General features: G+C 38.7%; 2 protein-coding genes across 5 annotated transcripts in view; one reads left to right on the top strand and one right to left on the bottom strand.

The window, feature by feature from the left end:
- tspan33b (tetraspanin 33b) overlaps positions 1-21,951 on the top strand; it is a 67,699-nt gene that overhangs the window by 21,260 nt on the left and 24,488 nt on the right. Inside the window, exons 8-9 of one of the 4 annotated variants that reach the window (XM_088417850.1) lie at positions 13,869-13,954; positions 14,040-14,590. The exons of 2 other annotated variants lie outside the window; for them this stretch is intronic. In XM_088417850.1, the coding sequence (XP_088273976.1) occupies positions 13,869-13,934 (66 nt within the window). In that variant the 3' untranslated portion in view covers positions 13,935-13,954; positions 14,040-14,590. Of the gene's footprint in view, positions 1-3,097; positions 3,672-13,868; positions 13,955-14,039; positions 14,591-21,951 lie in introns of those variants that run through there. One more of the 4 variants, XM_088417849.1, reaches the window with a different exon arrangement.
- ttc38 (tetratricopeptide repeat domain 38) lies at positions 219-21,628 on the bottom strand. The gene is made up of 14 exons (XM_088417848.1): positions 21,495-21,628; positions 20,647-20,724; positions 20,447-20,528; positions 18,891-19,062; positions 16,280-16,453; positions 12,848-12,923; positions 10,711-10,830; positions 10,521-10,580; positions 10,253-10,291; positions 9,653-9,734; positions 7,900-8,065; positions 5,425-5,584; positions 4,939-5,012; positions 219-4,625 (listed from the first exon to the last, which is right to left on the bottom strand). Exons 1-14 carry the CDS (start codon positions 21,522-21,524, stop codon positions 4,541-4,543), a joined length of 1,398 nt encoding a protein of 465 aa, XP_088273974.1. The 5' UTR covers positions 21,525-21,628; the 3' UTR covers positions 219-4,540.

Genomic DNA, 21,951 nt, shown 5'->3' with positions numbered 1-21,951 from the left:
CTTATCTTCAAGTCTTCAATATTTCAATTGCACTTTTGTAGGATAGGTGAGTTTATTGTCTTTTTTCAATCTTAAAAGATTCTTGATTGATGTGTGTTCTACAAAAGCTAACTGCAACTACACTGATAAAGTTATAACCTTGCAGCGAGGTACATTATTTTGTCGCGTTAAAGTGTGCATTCAAGGCTCGGAAGGGAAAATTAAAAGGTTCATCAAAACAATTTGCATCTTTTTTTATTTTGCTGGGTGTATCAGAGTAAGCCACAAGTTTGGACACAATTTTTCATTCAATCTTTTTAGTTCACTTTCTTTAGATAGCTGATAAGGCACACTGGTGATGAGAAAATCTGTGCATTTCACATTTAGGCCTTCAGTGATTGGACGCCTCACACGCACACGTACACATTACTGGGCTACGCAGGCAATGTTCTGGAGCATTTAAACATCAATAAATCCGCATCAGCAATTAAACTTATCAATCTACGTGCCAAAACTTAGAATAAGTAAAAATCATTTCAAATTACTTGTCCACGAAGTTTTATGAAGTCCACCAAGAGCAGATAAGCTTTAACAAGATTGTGCGCTAAATTACAAATGGCAATTTAATATAAGTGTCACATCTGGGCATGGTGAGTGTGGAGGAGGAAGTAAGGGGACCCCAAAAATGCAGGAAAACTGAGAAATATGGGGCTTAAAAAAAAAGGAAATGAGGTCGCATCGAACCGGGAGCAAAACTGGACAAAGTGTCACCAGACAGGTGGACCAAATCAAACTGACGAGAATGCAGACAATAAAGGCAGATGCAACAAGGGAGGAACATGAACAAAATCCCAAAAAGAACAAAAGCCAAACATGACAATTGAATATGAATGACATAAAACAACCAACTTATTACTTATTAACTTATTAACTCACGCAAAACGGCTGTCCCCAGGTTATTTCAGTACAAAATCCATTCTTCTTTTTTTTCTTCATGAGGGCTTTCGTGACTTGCTTGTAGAGTTTGTCTTTGCGTTTCATTTCAATTATTAAATCCTTCTGTACTGATATGGACGCCAACGCTGAAAGTCGCAAATTTCCGTTTTGCTCTTCTTCAGATAGTGTGGGTTTAAAAAAAAAAAAAAAAACGTCCGCGAGTCTGGCTTCAATGTACGCAAACGTTAGCCGGTTGAGCAACGTGTAGCGCCGCCTTCCTGCAGTGGGCATCCACTTAGGTGAGATTTCTTGAAGGGGTTGATATGGGTCGATTGGCTATTGCAGCAGTCTAACAAAAATATGAACCCGTACGCAATACGTCATTGCGCGCTGCACAGAAGTCTTTCTACTTGTTTAAGCAAATGCCCAGCGCCTCCAGGCTCAGGCAGACGTGAAGTCTGCCATGAAGTCTGCCTGGCGACACTCGTTAGCTGTGGGAAACTGTTTGTAATCGGAGTGGGTTGCCGCAGTCTAGTGGAAAAAAATTAAAGGAAAAGAAAATTAAATTAAAGGAATTAAAAAAAAAAAAATTAAAGGAAAAGAACAAACATGAAGCAAATGTGTGTCAATATAATGTGTTAGGTTATGTACCGGGTGTAAAATAGATTTGAAAGTGTGTAATTTGCCTGCTGTGTTAAAAAAATAGGCTTAAAAATATAGCAAATTGCACAATCTATTGTTCTCATACAGGCGTGTCTAAAGCCGGTCCTTCAGGGCTTCTCTCCAGCAGGTTTTATGTATCCAGCAGGGTTTTGATCGGGATCGTTATCAGGCTTCTGCTGAGCTTGCTGATGAGCTGATTGTTTCAATCAGGTGTGCTGGAGGACGAAAATATCAAAAACGGCTTCCAGGACTGAATTTGAGCACCCCTGTTCTTGAGACTTTAGGTTAGTTTAGGACCAGGATTATTCATATAGGTTTAATAAAAGGTACAACTCTAAATCATGGGTATTTTTTTTCTGAAATGGGCCTACATACCAATTCATACATACAGTTATTTGAAGTAAAGCGTTGCCTTTTATGTGTTATATATGACTGTGAATAATTCACTTGTATAACCAACAGGACATTGAGATTTTTAATAAATTAAAGAGAACAAGGAGTAGAAATAGATTCATTTTTGTTCTATTTCTTCTTCCTCCTTTTGAACATAAATGGTACTGAAATATGATATATATATATTGATATTTTCTACTGATTTTGACAAAAGGAGAATCTGACCCATACAACCACTATTGGTAATGCTAGGAGGTCGTTTTGTGCAATATTACTTTCATTTTTCTGCAGTTGATCTTTTCCAGCCTATAGATAATTTGGTGCTCCTCTGTGTTATATTTTGGCGACAGCACCAGACAGGCAAGTTCTCTGTATATTAGCTGATTGAAATACCAGATTGCCAATGAGACACTATTAGTGATTAGTAGACTTTAAGCTTCAGACATGGGTCACCCAGTCTGTTCGACCTCCATGTATAGTGGTTGTACAAGCTAGGAATATCACATAACCATGATAAGAAACACAGCATATGAGCTGATTGAAAGACCGGACACCAATAACTCATTCGAACTAGTATGCCGACTAGTAGTCGAACAGTCATCCAATCCGTTGAACCCCCTTGTATATCTGTTGCACAAGCTAGGAATATAGCACATTTACAATACCGTAAGCAAAATACATGCTTAGTTTTTTTTTTTTTTTTTTAATTGATTCAATTGATTGGTGTGTAACAGAGGAAAAAAAACCTAAGTTAAACAATGTACAGCTAATGTACAGCTAAAAAGGGTGGGCCTGATTGGGTCCCACTGGTTAAGAGGAACACCTGCTTAGTACGGATGAGTCCAGTCCACATAAATGCATGCAGATTTTACAGTGTTACTAAATGTGTCTGCAATAAAGACTTTGTGTACATGTTGGGAGGCAATTCCATGAGGATTCTATTCCTGCAAACATGACTATGCTGTTAGTCCAATCCAAATGCAAACATAATAATTCTGAACTATTTCATCCTTGTGCCAAATGAGCATTGCGACAACCTTCCAAGGCACCTTGACAGGGTTGGCACAGGCAGCACATTTAACAAGCGCCTGTTGAGTCATCTAAAGCGTCTGCTGCTGTCCTCTAGATTGCAGGCATTGTGCTGTCCCAGATCCTGATCTCTCAGATCCAAGAAGAGATTACCTCCATGTCGTGAGCACAAGCGAACAAAGACTAAGTAAGGAATGGAAGGATGCAAGGGGAGTAAAAAAGCAATTGCGGTGCTCTGTTCAACTCAAAATGATTTTATATAGAGTTTTTCCAATGCTCTTGTGTTACTGTTGTATCCTGTTTCTTGTTCTTTGTAATGTGGGTTAAGTTGATAAGTAAATAATCATTAAAAAAAAAATACATCCCCAGAAACCCAAATGTCATTTGGTGAGTTTCACATCAATTCTATTGGTCAGTTCACACATGTCAAATAATTGACCAAGCTAACGTGTTGAAAATGGCTTGTTCTCTTTGATGATGCAATGCTGTGACTGGCATTTTAGGGGTTCCCAGAAAAAGTGATGATTTAGATGAAGTAGCATGTTTCGGCTAGATGCTGATGGTACTCCAAAGTTAATACTGGATACTTAATTAAGGAGATCTATCTTAAAGTTACTGATTGTGAAACAACTCTTTCACCGGTTGTCTAACGTAGTATCTCAAATGAAGTGTCTTGCTAAGTAAAATATATACAATTATGTGTGTTTCCATGGTATGTACACAGTATAACTTCATCTACAGTAATATCGTATTGCTAGAAAGGCAGATAGAGACAGACATTGATGGATGGGTTTCCTGCAGATAATGTTTTTGTTTTGTGCCTTGCTGACATTAGATTTCATTATCAGCTCATTGTATCCAGATACAATGGGCACCCATCAACACTCATTTCTCACCGCACTCTCTGAAATTTGCCAATTGGGGAAAAAAACATTGGCATTTTGGAGGGGACCTTAAAAGGACACGAGCAAAAAGAGCTTGTTTCAGAGAGAAGATAAATTAAGGGCTAGCTTTCAGAGCTACATTAAGATGGCACAAGATCTAGCAGATTCTTCTGTACTATACGTATTTCATAAGTAATACAGAGTAGCGATTCGATTGTGAAATAAACCTGTAAAGAAATTCATCCTAAACAGCAGTGTTCTGACTGACGGACCCAACTGTAAATGAAAGAGTACAAGACAGCAAGAATACTGTTGTTTCGGTTCGACATAAATGGTTGGTGCAATGAAAAATAATTACAAATAAGGTGTGTTGATTTTGCATAGAATGATTAGCTGTGTCACGTTCAGCCTGAAAATAAAAGCGATAATCAACAATGTAGTTTAGGTTGTAGGTATGCACATTTAGAGAACGTGCACATTTTCAACCAAAGTGTTATATGTCAGCACACAGAGCTCCACGTGAAAAATCCTGCACCAGGAAGGATTTAGCACCTCGACAAAGTCAGCCCCTGTCGACAGTTGGTTGGAGGGTGTTAAGAAATCAAACATGGGAACATCAGATTACGTGGTGTTGTGTTTTTTTTGCAATCGCTCCACTAGTGAAGGGCCATGGCTCTCTGCATCAGACGATCAGTCAGAGGGGAGCTGGGCCTCAAAGCTTCACGCTCCACTAGAAGACATCTATTGGAATGCAACACAACACAATATGTAGGGGTGAACAGAGATTCAAAGAGAATACAAACTGACAAGATAACATAATCGATAAGGACAGTGTAACACAGCTCCGTTACGTAAACGCAAAATGAGTCTTGATCAGTATGCACATGATGTCAGCAGATAACACGATGCAACCGGACCACCGTGCCATGTTAATGCTTTTCTTTGAATGATCACTACATGACATGTCAGCAGTCACATAGAAAAACAAAAACATGGCGCACAGTGCTCAAATAGAGAAGGACTTCAGTCATGTGGAATTCCCCACAGTACACACCTGGCGAGTCTCTGGTGGTGCTTATTCTCTGATTTCAGGGCTGCATGAATAAGCAGTTGATTGAAGACATCTCTCTGCAAACAACGGTGAACAAAGCCATTAGTAAACAAAAGAACTACTGTATTTATATATTACATCTTGGCTTTCTACTACTCGCAGTCACACTTTGTGTTCCCTGTCGCACCTCTGGGACACGGTGCATGAAGTCCATCAGCATCCATCACCGAGATTCATTATTCATGTGTGTGCTCCGGTGCTCAACATTCTCACACTATCCAGCGCAGTATATTCAATGTGGTGCAAAGCTGCAGCTCAAAGGCAGCGCATTCTTTATCTCTGGCCCACTTTCATAATAACCAGGATTTGTTTTTACTCAAGGGACAGAACATGATCAAAATCATGTCAAGCAAAAAAAAGGTGAGGCCTCAAGACTGAATAGGTTTCTGAAGAAAAGAAATACCCACGTTGTTGTTGTTGTGTTCTCACCTGTGCATCGCTGCCCCCTATCTGCACTATACTGTAGCGCAAAGGGTTAAGTAACTGCACAGCTTGATCGTAGTTTCCTTCGTCATATTCCATGAAGGCTTGACACATGGGCACTCCTATGGGTCCAGCCAGCTTATGTTGATAGTTGTCGCCTGGTGTCCTGCAAAGAGAAGGATATTGCTCATAAAGACACAGACACACAAAAGTTGCAAATACAACAGAACATCATGGCACTATGTATTCGTTTTTCGTCAAGAGTCAGCAATGCCAAAGAAATATAGATTTCTCACCCAAATGGCCTTAAAATGAAATACGGCACATTCCTAACTTGATAAAAGCACAACATTAAAATTCTTAAAAAGGAGCTGAGTTAGAGGAACACTCAGACAACTGGATAAATAATCTGCAAGCCCATTTTCACGAGTGAGCACATTGCCAAGCCAAAGGTCAGTCACAGTTCAGTATCGAGACCTTTGAATTTTACAGGCAATGTGCTGCAGTATTGGCAGCATTGCGGTGAACACTTGAGTAGATGTGCAGAAAAAGAAAGGAGTCATCTCAGAGTCTGCCCGGTGGACTGAAAGTTGCTATACGGCTGCCTTTCACAAACACTGACAACAAATGACGTTTAGATTACTTTCATTTCACTTCTATGTTAGCAGGCAGGGTGAGTAAGTGTACCATGAAAAATGTGCAGCTTAGATGAAAGAATCTTAAACTTTGATGCGACGAAAAAAAATCTTATTTTGCGTGACAACCAATGACATGTTGTATCGGGTATTTGAAGGGTAGATGAAAAACAAGATTTTTACTGTTACAAGTGTGTTGAAGGATGCTGCTTGGCTCGGAGGGTGTGAGACCTCACCGATAAAACGAGCAAACTCTCGACAGTGTATTGTACTGGCACCGACATGTGGCATATTAATGATTGTCCAACAGGTGGACATAGGCATGTCAGATTATTAGAGTCATTGCTATCAATCGATTATAGTCATAGCTAAACATGATGCTTTTTAATCACATTAATCTAGTTTTTAATCATGAATTTTTATGCATCGACTTCTTGTGGTTGAGTTGTTAGGTGTTAGACAACAAAGGTCGATCACAGCCTGAAGTGGACAATGATTGGCTGTCATTGTGTTTGACATTCCCTGACAGGCTACTGTTGTGGGTGAAGGCAGAAGGAAGACATGAAAAAGGATGAACATGTGAGAGTTGTCGGTTTGATGAATGGTGAATCTAAAAGGCCACTTTGATAAAGGAGAGTGACATGCATTATTCATAGGAAGGAGTTTGCTTACCACAGAAGAAGCTCAAGTTTAGCCTACCACATAAATGCTAAGCAACCGGCTGCGACTGCAGTTGCAAATGAGAATGATCAAGTAACAAAGACGCTGATGTAGCGAGCCACAGCAGAGCTTTGGCAAACTAAACTTGAGAACAGCCCCTGTTTAAGTAAGTCTGACGATCAGAATGGACAAGGTTTTATTATAATGTAATTTACCAGATATTTGGACATGGACAAGAGAAAACAGCAACGTTTCTTCTGATGGTTGGAAATAAAGTTTGGAATAAAGGATATTTGATATTAGTGTCAAATACAGCAGAATATAAAATGGTCACATAAATGACTGAACCTACTGTTTGTTGTCGATTATCGGTAACTTGATCTGCCACTATACCGCAGTGGGGTTCTGTCAGAAATTAGATTAATTAATTCCAGATCTTAATTACCAGAAATTATTTGCATTTTTTTATTGCACATTAAGGACAGTTATTCAACTTCTTAGCATTTGAAGAACAAAGCCAATCTGCTCAATTTCCTGTTGTGAAAATGAAAGCCCAATCATCTGACAATTTTTACCCAAGATGAATTCATATTCTCATAAAGCTTTCTTGGATTATTCTTATAAATCAAAGCCTGATTTATATACAGTACGTAGCATTAACTAAGTGCAAAATCCGGATTATGTAAAATTGCCATTTAAACATAAGCGACATAACTAAATAAATGCAAAGCTTAAATCATATCCTGACATCCTACTTGATGACTAAAGCTGAGTGGAGAGCATCCATCTCTCACTTAGGAATTGACTTTCAATCTTTTCAGAGCTGCCACCCACTCAAAGCCCCCAGAAGTAACTCCTGTGACTTACATAACAGTGAAAGACATGACAATTTCAAGAAGTGGTAGAAGATAGCAGCTTTTGGTGGGTTTTCTGCAGAGCAAAATGGAAAATGACTGTATGTGGTCCAACTGCCCAAACAGATTATAACCACAAAACCCCGAGCGAGAAGCGATTGCTGGACTCTGGCTTTGTGAACTGAACTGCTGCTTTCAATTCTGTCTGCACACGCCCTTCATCCTACACTCAACGTTGCTCGTCTCCGTTTTACATAAGGTCTCGGCGGTTCTTATGTAAGGATGATGGTGTCGAGGTGAGTGTCGGTGAGAGGAAATGATGCGGAAATTACTTAGCCAATTCCTGGAGGCCTTCCAGCAGACGCTGAGAAACGCCAGGTTCTTTCGCTCCCAGGGACACCATGAGGAAGTGGAGGTCATTAAATAGGGTCACATGGTCATCAGTGTGAGGCGACGTTATCTGGAACAGCTCTCGGTAGCGGTCCTTCACAAACACACCTAAAATGTCCATGCAAATATGCATTAAGGTTGCATATTTATATATATTTGTGCCTTGAAAAGCAAGTTTCATTGGTTCATTGGTCATGTTTGTAACTCAAATCATTGTTCTCCTTTGACGTGAGGATACATTACATTAATACTGTACATCCTAGCTGCCCCCCTCCCTCCCAAAATAGCATAAAATAATAAATGGGAAAAACAAAACCTCCACTGTAATATTCTTTTTTAAAACACATACAGTTCTAAAAAAAAAAACTACCGGTAACTGTAATTGTCACACTACCCATTGCAACATCAAAGTATTGCACGCAAATGTAAACAACAAAGATGAATAATCACGATATAGTATTCTGTTCTTCAAAACATATTTTGGACCTAGCAAACATGGCCATCTCACAATACTTACTGTGAGGTAAGGGATATTTTTTCCCCCCCTCAAATCCACATGCATTACTTGTTGCTGCAATGTGGTCGTGCAAGGCCTTACACGCATAAAAAAATAGTAATGTTTTACTCGATACAAATGACAGTGATGCGCGTTCGAATGCATTATCATATTGAGCACCAAAAAAACCGCTCCTAAAATCTTTGAATTTATAATGCTAATAGTAGCAGTTCATAACCTGAATGCAGTTCATTTGGTTGCCTTGAGATGCCGCTGGCGTATTGTTGGTATGCAGAGAACTTTGATTAGGTCATTTTATTTATACGTTTATATTTTACATTTCCAGCGATCTGGGCAGCATTCACAAGTCTATTGGAGCATTAACATTTATTTGGGGATCATTTTGAGCGTGTAGGTTTACATACGTTTCATTTAAGGTCAGTCCACTGGATGTGTAATGAGCCTAATGAGCTACATTTAGAAATCCCTACATCCAGGTATGTTGGTGACAGTAATGTAAAAGTAGTGCAATAGTCATGTAATGCCTTACATTTCAAACACAGTAGTATTATAATGTTACTAATTACTTTGGAATGACAGTAATAAGTAATAAATAATGCATTACCGTTTTTAAGTAACTTGCCCAACACTGTTTATTACACAATATTTTTATGCTTAAATCACATTTTTGGGACTCAAACTTTGCCAAGCACCTTGTGATGTTACTCTGAAAGCTCATATTTTCCTTGTAATAAATGTGATCAAATACAATGCCACATAACTGTGATATAATTGTTCCTGACTTTTTTTGTTTGTTTTTTTAAACCTATGGAGTGTTTGTTTATTCTCAACGCCTATCTTTTTCTCCATATACATAGATCCTATTAATACATTTCGGAGGCTCTCCTGGAGTATATTAGTTGATCTTTGGCAAGATTATGCTTGCTTAAGTAAGCTGGAGTTGAAATATCACTGCTATAACAATCAGAGTCAGACAACGCCCAAGCCTCTGGCCCCTGGCGAGCATGTTTTCAAATATTAGTGAGGGGTAAAAGAGGAGTCTGGCAGAGGGTTTGAGAACCCATTTAAAATATTAACAGAATGTAATAATTTAATGACAACAATTGAACCTCTTGAATGAAACCATTTTGAGGATTTTGTAAAAATGAATATTGAATACTGAGGAGCATGTCTCTTACCCTCCATTTCCAGTCTGCTGAGCAGGGAGCTGGCATCTACGATGTTCAAAATGGATGCCGTGGGTTTACAGCGTTTGAATATCTTTTAGAAACAGGATACACGTTTACTTGTCTTTTACTTTCAAAAGTGAAAAATGTAACATGGCGCAGATTTTACACAATAACGGGCAAAACACGAAGCCGCGGGCTCCTGCTGGAATCCCCTTGTGTGAGTCTTAAAGCATTCATGAGTGTCAGCTCATAAAAACTGCAGTTGTTTTCAAACCTATTGCGACATGAAGTAACATCCGAGACATGTTCTTGTTGCTGTCGGTGACAGGCTTATGAGAGTGTGACATTTGTAACCTCTGTACTTAGAATAATTGGGTGAAAAAAAGTCATCATTTCGAGCAGATAACGCCAATTGCTATAGTCAGTAGTAGCCATATCATTAGGTACACCCACACAATTTTATGAGCTCAAATACAAGCGGTGTTTTACAACAGTGCAGTAACCTTGTCTATAGTTGAGGGGCAAAATTAGCATCGGGTGTACCGGCACCCGCAATCAGTATGCATTCCCACAGCACATCTGCTTAAGAATGGAATGGAAATAACTAACCTGAGAATCGAATATTTGCAGTGCAGCCTCATATTGCCCCTGTGGAGCGGAAGGTGGCAAAGACAAATTGAAATAACGTCAGACTTGAGATATGCCTGCTTGGTAAGATTGCATAGCACAGATGCAAACACAAATTAATCTGGCAATATAATCAACTGTGGACTTCAGATTACCCCGGAGAAAACATATCACGAATACAAGTTCCAAAAACTATTTGGCTGCCAACTTTGCGCTCGAGCAAGAATTCTCATTATACAGTAATCTTTACCTTCTCAATGAAGTACAGTGCCCAATGCCAATAGTTGTGTGCGGCCAGCATATCAGATACCTGCAACAACATAGCACTTGATGTACTGAAGGGGATATTTTCCAAGGCTGTTTCATTCAAAGGCTTCGGATGAGAGCGCGGTACAAGCTTACTCCAACATGATTCGTTAGAGGAAGTTAAGCGTTTATACCTGCCAGTCTTTCTCTCTCTCTTCCATGAACTTCAAGCCTTTGTCCACCTCTGCTCTCATCTCATAGACATGGGCCACAGCGTGGACGGACCAAGCATCATCAGGAACCAGTGCGAGGCCCTTTATATGAATAAAATAATAACAGTTGGAGACATGCAAATGCTTTGCATCAACCGTGAACATTTAATTTTTATATCTCATTTGAACTAATGTATTGAGTTTTACCACCCCAATAGAACCTTGAAAGTTGAAACGATGTAAACTGCATCGTTGGAGAAGAATTAATGATTACTTAGGTCGAAATAAAGTCACGCACGACATCAGCATGAAGCTCCTTTTGAAAAACCTTTTTGCAACTCTTGTCATAATCGGGGTCAGATTTCACAAGAAAAACTGAAGAACAGAATATGAAGAATGTACCTTGGGTGTTTTGTAAAGTCGACTCACATGTAAAGGCCCCCGCAAAACACATTGTCACTTCTTAGGGGGAGTGCTTTGTTTTTACCTTTTATGATAAATATTACAACTGAGTAACAGTTTGGAAGAGAGTTGAAAAATTTGATGCACGAGTCACACCTGTGATGTCATAATCTTTAAGCTTCAGGTCGTTGTTTGTCATCTTAGACTAAAATACACATCGTGTACTTGACCTTACAATACAAAGGGCGACCAGTTGGATACACACTTTAACTCTAAGATATTGTAGCTTGGCTGCTGAAGCTGAGGAGGACTCACATATGATACACGATTGAGAAGAGACTCCCACTGCACAGTGCATTTGCTGGTTAAGGCGGACGAAGCGGGAGGGATTAGAATTTACAGGTTTTGACATTTTTGAATGATTTTAAATAACCATGACTTTTAAAACCGCTATATATCGCCAGTCTGATTATCGGCACACTGGAGAGTCATATGTAGAATTTGTCGGTTGGCTCGTGAATCTTGGGAGCTATACTTGGTGCCAAAGAATACCATGTTGGCAACCCTGTAATGGTATTTCTGTATATTCTTTGGATTCTTACGATTAACAGTAGTGAACTGTTTTTACACATTTATGAAAGTAAATTGGTATAATAGATTTAAAGAAGCCCTATCAAGGAACTTTTTGGAGCTTTTAACCACTTTACAATGTTCATTTCTCACCCTAACACTTTACTGGGCACAGCGGCCCCTTTCGGCCAATAGGCTAAACAGGCAAAAATGGCCCTTATTGAGCACACATTTTTTTCTATTATTAAGTCTAAACAGGCAAAATTTTTCCTTATCTGAGCTGCTATGCCTATTTTACTTTCTGTCTTATACCGGAGTTAGGAAGGGGATTTTGTACAAAGTTGGCCAAATAAACAACAGCATTTCATTTATTAGTTAAAATTTGTTTGACTGTTGAACATGTTGAAGTGCAAAAATTGTTTGTTTGGGAGCACACAGCCAGACAAACAGCAGGAGTTTGTGATCATTTCACGGACGACTGCGTGTTGAACCTTAGCCACTATGAGTGGGTTTGCTGTAAAATTACACACTAAAGCTGGTGCTGTTGAGTTTCCTGACATTGTAAAAGCACAGTTGTACATTACGCACCCCAAGGTTACATTATCTTTTTTCATTCGTTTTATTTGGTTTTGTGGCCGGTCGGCTTTAGAATGATGTCGTGAAGAGGGCGGGCACGCCACACAGTGAGAGCTGTGGTTTCAGTCAAGAGGTTTCACCTCCTGGTAGGAAATTAAGACTACCGACATACCTCTTACTTCATTAGAAATTAAACAGCCAACATGCCAAATGTAAGATTTCATCATTTATATGCATATATTTAACTGTGGAACATTTAAAATACCATGATACAGGCCCTTTAAAATTGCCCAATTAATTTGACCCTGCAACGGAATACTTTGATTACCATTATTTCAGATGGATTCTTTCCTATCAGCATCCTGGAACAGACTGTTTGACCTTCAATGTTTCAATGTACTTGGTATGCATTATTTAAAAAGGCCAATTGGGACTCCTGAGGCCTGCATGAGCAGCTCATCAATGGACGTCAAATATAAATTAATTGTGAATCAAAGTGACATACTTAACAGAGACACAGTCTGCATCATTAATGAGCTAAATCAAACAAGAAACCTAGTGACCATCTCACCTCCAGTCCTACTTTCTCGGCCTGGTCGTAGAATTGCGTCTCCATCAGACCAAAAGAATGCATTCCTTTCAGATAGCTGAAAAACATTTATTAGTAGAAAAGTTCCATTTATGCTTGCATTATTTGATTTTCTATGATAGCAGAGAATGAATTACTAATTTGAAACCAGTCAGCACTGACCGCTATATAATAGCATTCCTTAACAAATTGGGGAGAGAATACCCAAAAGGTGAAGGCACTCCTGGGGAAATTTAACATATATTTAAAATGTAGATTCCATGCAAAATTGCTTTCAAAGTAAATATTTAATGATCAAAATTATTGATTAGTAACTCAATCTCCTCATCGGAATAGTTCAAGCCAAACTGTCCTACTCCACCTACAATCACCTGTCAAAATTGTGTTTACAATTAACTACTGGGTATTCCTTTTTTTTTTTACTCAAATCTTGAATATGATGTCAGAGGACAAAACTTTTTTACACATTTATTTTGATTTAAAGGAGTGGAAACATGAAAAGTCAAGCTTTTAACAAATGCACTCTCACACTGGCCCCGCCAGTGCAGATGAAAATGGCTTGAATTGCGCTTATGATGACAGGAGCAAGACAGAAGAAATTTGCACATCTGCTACACCTTCCCGCACTGCCTGTGCAATTAAAAATACATACCAATCTCATCCACATCTTTTAATTTTGTTTGGTTCCGGAGCTGAGGAGGAGAGATTTTGCACTGAGTCGGCCAAGTAAACGGCCACATTTCATTTATTAGCTACAACGTTTTACTGTAGAAAATGCTGAAGTGGCCAAAATGTATGTTTGGTAGTACACAACCGGACAATTGGTGCCGGTAGTAAATGATTCACCCGCGGGCAGAAATATTGTTATGAATACTGGGTTCCCACAGGTGTACTGATTTGATACGAGGAACACGTGTTAGTGAGACTGATGTCTTGACGCTGCTTTGCATTTCAATGTCGAAAAACACATGTTTTTTTTTCTCCATACTCACGCTGCCGCAAGCCTCGTGAGGATGAGCGGTCAACAAGATGGATGGATGTGTGTTGCGTGGCCCTCCGGCATTATTAATCACAACAATATTGCAAGGGGTACGATATTACAATATTAACAGTATTATATTATCATGAGGGTCTTTGGAAAAAAATGGCTCTAAAAACTGTGTTATTGTGACAGGTCCATCAAGATATAAAGTGGAAGTAGCCGCGGATGCTTGATTGTTGTGTTAAAGGCCAATTTGCTAGAAAATCCTTACCAACACTGGAGCACTAAGCTACAAGCACCAATTTTTTTGAGTAAGTTCACCGTCTTGTGTAATTGTGGTTCAAATTAAAAATGTGATGGTGGCCTGTTCCTTACTTCATTATTTACCAGAAAATATCACCGAAAAAGACGGGCAGTAATTCTGGGAGTGAACCTGTACAACTGGGGTGTTGAATGTGATGCAGTTGAAAAGTTGGATAGGTCGAGCTTTCGTGCAAGTGCACCAAAAGTGGCTGCATGATTCATTGAATCACAGCTAAAAATATCCCGAATAAGTTTTAAGAGTGTGCACTGTTAAGTGACATATTTTAAAATGTAATAGTGTTCGAATTATGACATGTGGAGGAAACGAGGAGGAGGAAAACACGTTTTGGTTTTTTTTGACAAGTAATTTTTTTTTTTTTTTTAGAGCCTGCACTTTTTTACTTTTACTGCGAGTGACTGTTTGAATGACTACTATTACTTTTACCAGCTTTTTAAATCCTAGAAAGGTTACTTTTACTCAAGTACAGAACATCTATTTTCCCATCTTTGTCTTATTTCCTAGTAGTTCAAGATACAACTGAGATACAAATGCAGTTTCTAAGTTCAATAAAGCAGATATTGTTGGCAACATGCTCTTTGTTCAGTCATTTTTCTTTTCCAATAAAAAAACCTTGTTCAGTCATTTTTCTTTTCCAATAAAAAAATACTGTGTGGGTACTGGCTTATTGTTGTAAACTCGTGTCACTGTTCGTGCTTATGTCTGTTTCCATCACTCAGACAGTCATCATTAGAACCTACAAAGTTGTGTTCAAGTACACTTGCTACAAGAAAGTGCCACACTGAATTAAAAGCAAAAGATACAATTTGTGCAACCTAATTTTCTCTACATTAAGACAGTTGCCTCTCCCTACCTGGAAAAAGAAACTTGTTTAAATTAACTTGTGGTCATCGAGACACAAGGAACACTTTCTCTAGGCCGGACGACACACTTGCCTTGTGACCCATTGCCATCCCATTCCGAGGTGCTAACTGTAGAATCAGCATGAAAAAAGTCTCGCAATCAACAACTTGTCTTGTTTCACAAAGCCATTGTTGATGAGCGGCGTCAGGCGATAGCTGAGAAAAAAAAAGTGCCTAACGGTTTGACTATTTGGGGCTGAAAATTACAAGCAAGAAGTAATTATAAATTTTTGAGGGGGTTGAGGGAAGATCGTGGCTATCCAAGGCTTCAATAAATTTAAAGATTGATCAACAGCTTTGGCCTTGCTCGCCACCTTGAAATTTGATTCTTGTGCGGGTTATTGCTTTAAAACGCACAAACAAAAGCTGAGGATTTTTAATCGGGATTGGAAGTCTAAAAAATGGTTTATTTGACCTAATCTTATGTCACCTTGGTGTATAATAGTCATGACCCAAAAATCATTGGGGTCCTTTCTTTGATCTGGACAAACAGTCCCTGAAAAGTTTTAGGACCGATGACAATTACATTGGCTCCGCTACCTCTATCTATTGCTACATGGCCTTCAAAACCTAAGTTTCTTGCACTTAAATCGTGTGCGTGTGCCAACGGCATGTGGCTCTTTCATCCTCATGATGCGGCTTGCGAAAATAAATAATGTGTGGTTCAGACCGACTATGGATGGCATAACAAGCGACACATTTGGATTGCAGTCAATGCAGTTTGCGAATGGGCAATAAGGTGCCACCTAGGACGTGTTTGGGGCGACGGGACAGCCAATCAGCTTCAGAAGCAAATATAGCGCAACCTTTCAAAACAGCGCATTTCAAAACGAGACATAAGTAAACATTATAAACTAAAACACCTGAAGAATTCTAAACCCAGAATAAATCTCATCTTTATGCTCCTGCGTGTGAAGAAGACGTTGGCTAGCTTCTCTCATTGAAAACAATGCGGTAACAGCCTCGGTTAACACAAACACCGCTAAGAGCTTTTCCGTGGAAACCGGGTCTAAATGGCGCTTTGAGGGCTTACCTGCTTGGGTCATGGGAAAATAACGAGTGAAATTTAACAAACAATATCCCATGAGTGTCCTTATGAAAAACCTTTGAACATGGGAGATGTTGAGTCCTAATCCCATGGAGTTCCCCAGGTTCTTCCTAATGAGGAATGAGTGTAAATGCATTTAGAATGTTAAAATCTAGTGTACCTGGACAAAGGGATATGAGGCTTCCAGTGGGGCAGCACCCGAGCAACTGAATCCCTCATCTGGGTTTGGGCTCCCATGTAGAAATAGCTATCATGGGCAAACTTGAGAGCAAGCAAGTCTGTGGGATGATCAACCAGGATATCTTCCCAAATACCACTGGCTTTGGGGAAATTCCTACAAAAAACAAAAACTGAGTCAGTGCAAGGAAAGGCAACAAGTCTTTATTGGAAAAGGCGAGCCCCCCTAAAACAATATGAACTCGAGGAATTACATCCCGGAGAGCCGAATACCACACAATTAAAAACAAAAAAAAAATACACATTGTTTACTTTATGTGTCAGAACCATCATCATCATGTTGTGATTGTGAACTACATTTACTATAATTCTTTGTGCCACTTAGCCAATAAGAAGGCTTGACAATGTTATGGACTGACAAGAGAACTGGACTGACTGACAAGACGTTTTTTTCTTCCACTGTTGTAACGATGTACAAAAACACAATTCTATATTGTGCTTCTTTTTCAATTATCATGAGCTTTAATACTGTGAGTTCTCAAATGGTATAGTGAGTTCTTTTTTTTTTTTTTGCCAAGCTGTCCACAGTATCATAACTATTGTATTGTGAGGTTCATATAGTGAAAATATCATATTGTAACATTTGGATCTACATCTGGTAGTACTGGTAATACTTTAGGTTCATAACAATTACCATTTTCCAGAAAGTTAACGTGATTCGATTTTTGGGGGCCAGTCTGAGCTGTAATTTTAATATAAACCCGCTAAAAGTCATACCTGAGTTTAAGCACCAGCAAACCAATGAAAAATTAAAAAAAGACTCAGTTTGAAAAATAAGTAATGAAACCCTAACCCTAAACCCTAACCCTTTTTTAATCCTTTTTTATTATTATTATGGCATTTTGTACTATGATAAGGAATAATTATAGTTGCCATTGAATTTCCATTAATGAAACTCATCAGCAATATATCATTCTGCTTCAAGATAACACATCATTTATTACTTAGCACCATTTTCCAAATCTGGAGGTGTTAAGGTATGCTGTGAAAACACTGCACAATAAAACACAATACCTGTTAAACGTTTTATTTTCGGCTGTGAACAATAAAGCTACGTTTTGGAAATGCTTTTACTGCTTCTTCTTTTTTTTTTTTTACTTTATTACTTGCAAAAATTAGATGCAAAGTATTTTACCAACACATCAACTTTTAAGTCTTGTAAGCTTGTCAGTTTTATAATGTACCAAGATGCCCATATTTGTGATATATTACAAAAGAACCATGAACAGAATTTGGAATAAGTGACTTTTTTAAAATGGCTACGAAAGGAAAAACATCAGACTGGATACTGCATGCAACACCGCTTGGCAGCAATTTACCCATTAGGGAAAGCCGAAATCGTTTAAGATTGGTTTATCACTCTAACCCAGGTTAATGGTGCATTTTGTTGGCAGGAACAGCCAACATTGAGTCATTATCGCACTACAAGTTACGTGTTTTTTTTTATTTTTTATGAGTGATTTCTCGCAGTCTTGTCAGACCCTTTTTATTAAATATGCGAAAAGTAATTGAAAGAACAATTTGGACATTCTGATACTTCAGGGCAGATTCAAGCAAAGGAACAATAGGTGTCATGAACTCTATTTTTAACAACTCACATCCACACTGGGGAGAGGAAAATGCTGAATGGCCTGGTTTATTCTGTAAAGGGGGCAAAGCACTCTCGCTGTAAATGTAACCCTTTTCTCTTATTTAGGCCACTGTTATGGCTACACAACATCTGGACAACGCTTTTGGGACAGCATCAGCTTTTCAATTATTTAATGATAAATGATATTTATCAAGTTAGCTTCGAGTTTTAGTTTCGAGTTTAATTGGACGATAAACTGCGACTTTTTCCTCATGATTTGAGCCCTGCGGCTTATAGCCCAGTGCATCTTATCTTTTGTTTTTTTAATTTGTTTTTCAACAACCACCATCAAGCAAATGTTTGTATCTGTTCATGTATTTATGATTGTATATATGAATTATTTGTTCACTAAAATAATCTATCAAACAAGGGAGACAAAAAAATATGCTATTGAATTACTGATTTCGATATTGAACTGCTATTTAAATAACAGTATTCTTTTAGTGTTGAAAATATCCATCCATCCATTTTCTAAAAATATGTTGAGACTTAAAGAGAGGATGTGCTGTTGGCAGACAAAAAAATTAAATAACAAAAAATAAATATAAACTTCCATGTACCATCTTTTTGCATAAATATCTCATGTTATTACCAGTGGTTTATAGTCCAGTGAGGCTTAATCCGTGACAAAAAATATTTTTTTCCTTGTCTTTTGATGCTGCGGCCTTATATACCAGTGCGGCTTATAGTCCGGAAAATACGGTAATTCTTTTGTTAATACATAATTGCGAGCCCTGCAGAAAACATTCAAGAAAAAGACTTTCATGATGATCCCCCCACCTTTTTTTTTTTTTGCACAAATTATTGTGTGCATATTTTGAACCTGAGGAAACTGACCATTTTGTAGAACAGCTAACAGCTAGTGTCAGCACAACACATTTTTGGTCACGTCCGTATAGCCCACCCATGTGAGAAGAACTCCAAAGCCTGGACGTGGAGTCTCTCTCTCAGGGTGAGGTTTTGACTGTTGGCCAGCTCCACGGTTTTCTTCACAGCACTGGCCAGACGTTGGTCCAGGCGGGGGGATGACGCCGTTCCCACCAGCTCTAAGCCCGTACTCATCACATGGCCCATCACTGCAGGGATAGTCATTATATCAGTCTTTTGGGCTTTCTCACTGCACACTGTAGGCTCTGAGCTGCTTTATAGTTGAAACTAGGTCTCACAACTCTTGCTTCTGGGGTATTCTGTATCGTATTTATGTACTTGTGTTAGCTCTCACGCAAATTTTCTTTCTTGAAATATTCATACAGTTACTAGATTTATAAACATTAAAGTTACAAACAAAAGCTCAAATGTTAATTACATCAATTGGAGCAGTGAGGCATTTCAACAAGACTGCAATGAGGTCAACCACTATTTTAATATTTATGTTGTCCTAACAAGCTTTTTGTGTCTGTGTCCTAATTCATCTTATGCAATTCTACACAAAGATCTTAGGTCGGGTTGGGGTGGATGTGTCACGCAACGTCACCCAATGTCAAAATGCCAGAGGATGCCCCACTCTCCTCGCAATGGCTGTTCTAGTTTTATTTTGAGTACCCCGGCCCAGTGTGTTTTTGGTGTTCACCATTGTAACATAGTACATTTCGGTAATGTGTATGTTCATTGACATGAGCCATTTTACTCACAGACTTTCCATCAATATTCAGGTCAATATTTGAGGTCAAAGCTGTCTAGCCTAAGGTTTTGAAAGACTTTTGTCCACGGGTGAAACTATCTGGAACACCAAATATTCTCAATGTTTTGTTACATAAACTCTGCCAATGAGTTGTGTTGGCAAACGAATGGCTGTCACCTCCAAGGTTAACTTGTCGATCATTTCAACACTCATATCACTCACGCAGACAGGGCTGGGAGCAGCAGCCATTATGACAAACAAAATTTTTTTTTTTTTCATTGGGGGAATTTTTAAACAGACCAAACTCGGCATGGGCCAATTACCGGTTCACCAAAGTCAAGCTTTCAATAACCGCTAATACTGTCTGTCACCGGTAATGAGCTTTCTTTTTTTTTTTTTTTTTAACTTTTAAGAGGGCTTCTAAGCAGAGGGAAATATGATTGGCTGCTTGCAGAGTTAAGTAAACAATTTGCCTCTTTGAAGTCAACTGGATGTCACTCTTTTTTTTTCCTTCTCAACGAGCAGCTCCGCATGGAGCAGTAGGAGATGCTGAGGAGGGAGGATAGACAAAAGACAGTTACAGTTCAACGAGTGTCTTTGTACTGTCCTTAAAAGAAGGCCCATGGCTTTCTAAAAATAGCTCAACAGAGATAAGGCAACAACCATACTATTCTCTATATCAGCGGTCCCCAACCTTTTTATCACCACGGACCGGTCAACGCTTGAGATTTATATTGCGGACCGGGGGGGAGAACCTTATTCTTCTTTTTGATATTCTTTGAGCAGCCTTGCCAATAATTGATGGAAATGCGTGTTTAATTATTTGAATAAAATTTTACCAAAATCTGGATCAGCTGCCTTGATATTAGTCATGCATCCCTCAAGTCCTCCAACACTGTCAATGTTGCGCCACGTCACATACTAAGGGGAGAACAAAAGTGACACGATGAAAAAAAACTCAGCAATTTTCTCACCCTCGCTCTCGGAGAGAAAATGAGTTCAATCGCTCTACATTGTTATCTCTGTGTAAATTATCTACCTGAGTGAGAAGTGCATCATAAAGTTTGCACGCCTCATTGCTGCTGGTGGACAATGGAAGCCCCTCAGCTCTCCAAGCCTGGGGAGAGAAAAAAAAAAGTGTCTTGTCAGTTCAGCTCCAGTCAATAAAATGGATCGGTTCAGCTCCAGTCGATAAAATGAATCAAAGTGCAACTTTTTAACACAGGACACAGTGATGAAATCATTCAGAATGTGCATTTGGCCAACCAAGCAATACTGCTAACCATGTCATCACCCATTATAAGGAATAAAACCAAACGTACCTCTTCTCACTTGCTTTTAATACACCTTGAAAGTTGACATCCCTGAAGCGCTGCGTTGTCTGTCTTAGTAGGTTTGTGTGTTTTATGTGGTTTTTTTTTCAGGTTTCTATTTTGCACTTTTATTTTTTACTGTATATAACTTTGGTTGACTATGGTCTTTTTAAATGTGCTTTGCAAATAAAATTGACTTGCCTTGACAATGTAGGCAAAAATCAGTGGGCTACAACGGGAAAAAAAATACAACATCAATAAGCTATAATACAGTAGAAAATTATTTCGGTTATTGAGCCATTCCGAATTGAAGCCAGGTGTGCAGTTCTACATTTAAAATGCAGCATTCTCAACACAGCGCGGTATTTGTTTTACTTTTAAGAGACTAATAATGACTAATAAGCTAACATTACATTTGGCATTAAAGTATATTACAAAACAATAACATAATCGTGCCAATCTAAATCGGGTGCTATGTTGGTTCTCAACTCACCCAAAACAAAACAAAAAACAAACCAACAGCAAACCTTTCTTTGCTAACTCGTTGCCGAAACAGCACTATCCCAAAACTTACCGCACAGTCCCTGTAGCTCAGAGGATCCATTTTAAGGTGACCGAATTTACTAGTTTGCAAAGTAGAACTTCAGGCTGCAACTTGTGACTCGCACCAAGTTTCTACTTTCCCGTTGTCAAGTTAAAGTATGACACGCATCGTTAAGTCTTCCCGGAAGTTCATCCTTTCAGTCTAAGTGACACGAACGTTAAGCAAAATAATCACCGCAACTATGCAGGTGTACAGGTGCCGCTATAAAAATGACGTAGTTAAATTTTAGGGGGAAAAAAAAAAGTCGGAGATGCTGTAACTGTGGCTGTCTATTAATTGCGCTACACCGAATATGTTATGATGCAATTCACTTTAATCGTTTTGTTACTTAACTAGGACAGCAAAAATAATAATAAAAAAAAATATATATATATATATACTTACACGAAATTGAAGCACTTTACTTTTCGTGACTTTCAGCATCTCA

The sequence above is a fragment of the Hippichthys cyanospilos genome, chromosome 6, assembly GCF_059441005.1.
Source record: "Hippichthys cyanospilos isolate Australia breed blue-spotted pipefish chromosome 6, RoL_Hcya_1.0, whole genome shotgun sequence".
NCBI classification, from domain to species: Eukaryota; Metazoa; Chordata; class Actinopteri; order Syngnathiformes; family Syngnathidae; genus Hippichthys; species Hippichthys cyanospilos.
This window is presented reverse-complemented; position numbering and strand designations above follow the sequence as displayed.

Excerpts from the sequence above, each read along its gene's own strand:
- ttc38 (XM_088417848.1), bottom strand. The coding sequence starts at position 21,524 with ATGGATCCTCTGAGCTACAGGGACTGTGCG. Across the intron at positions 20,529-20,646 it reads ATGATGCACTTCTCACTCAG|TATGTGACGTGGCGCAACAT; the intron begins GTAGATAATTTA and ends TTCTCCCCTTAG. Across the intron at positions 12,924-16,279 it reads CCTCATATCCCTTTGTCCAG|CTATCTGAAAGGAATGCATT; the intron begins GTACACTAGATT and ends AATGTTTTTCAG.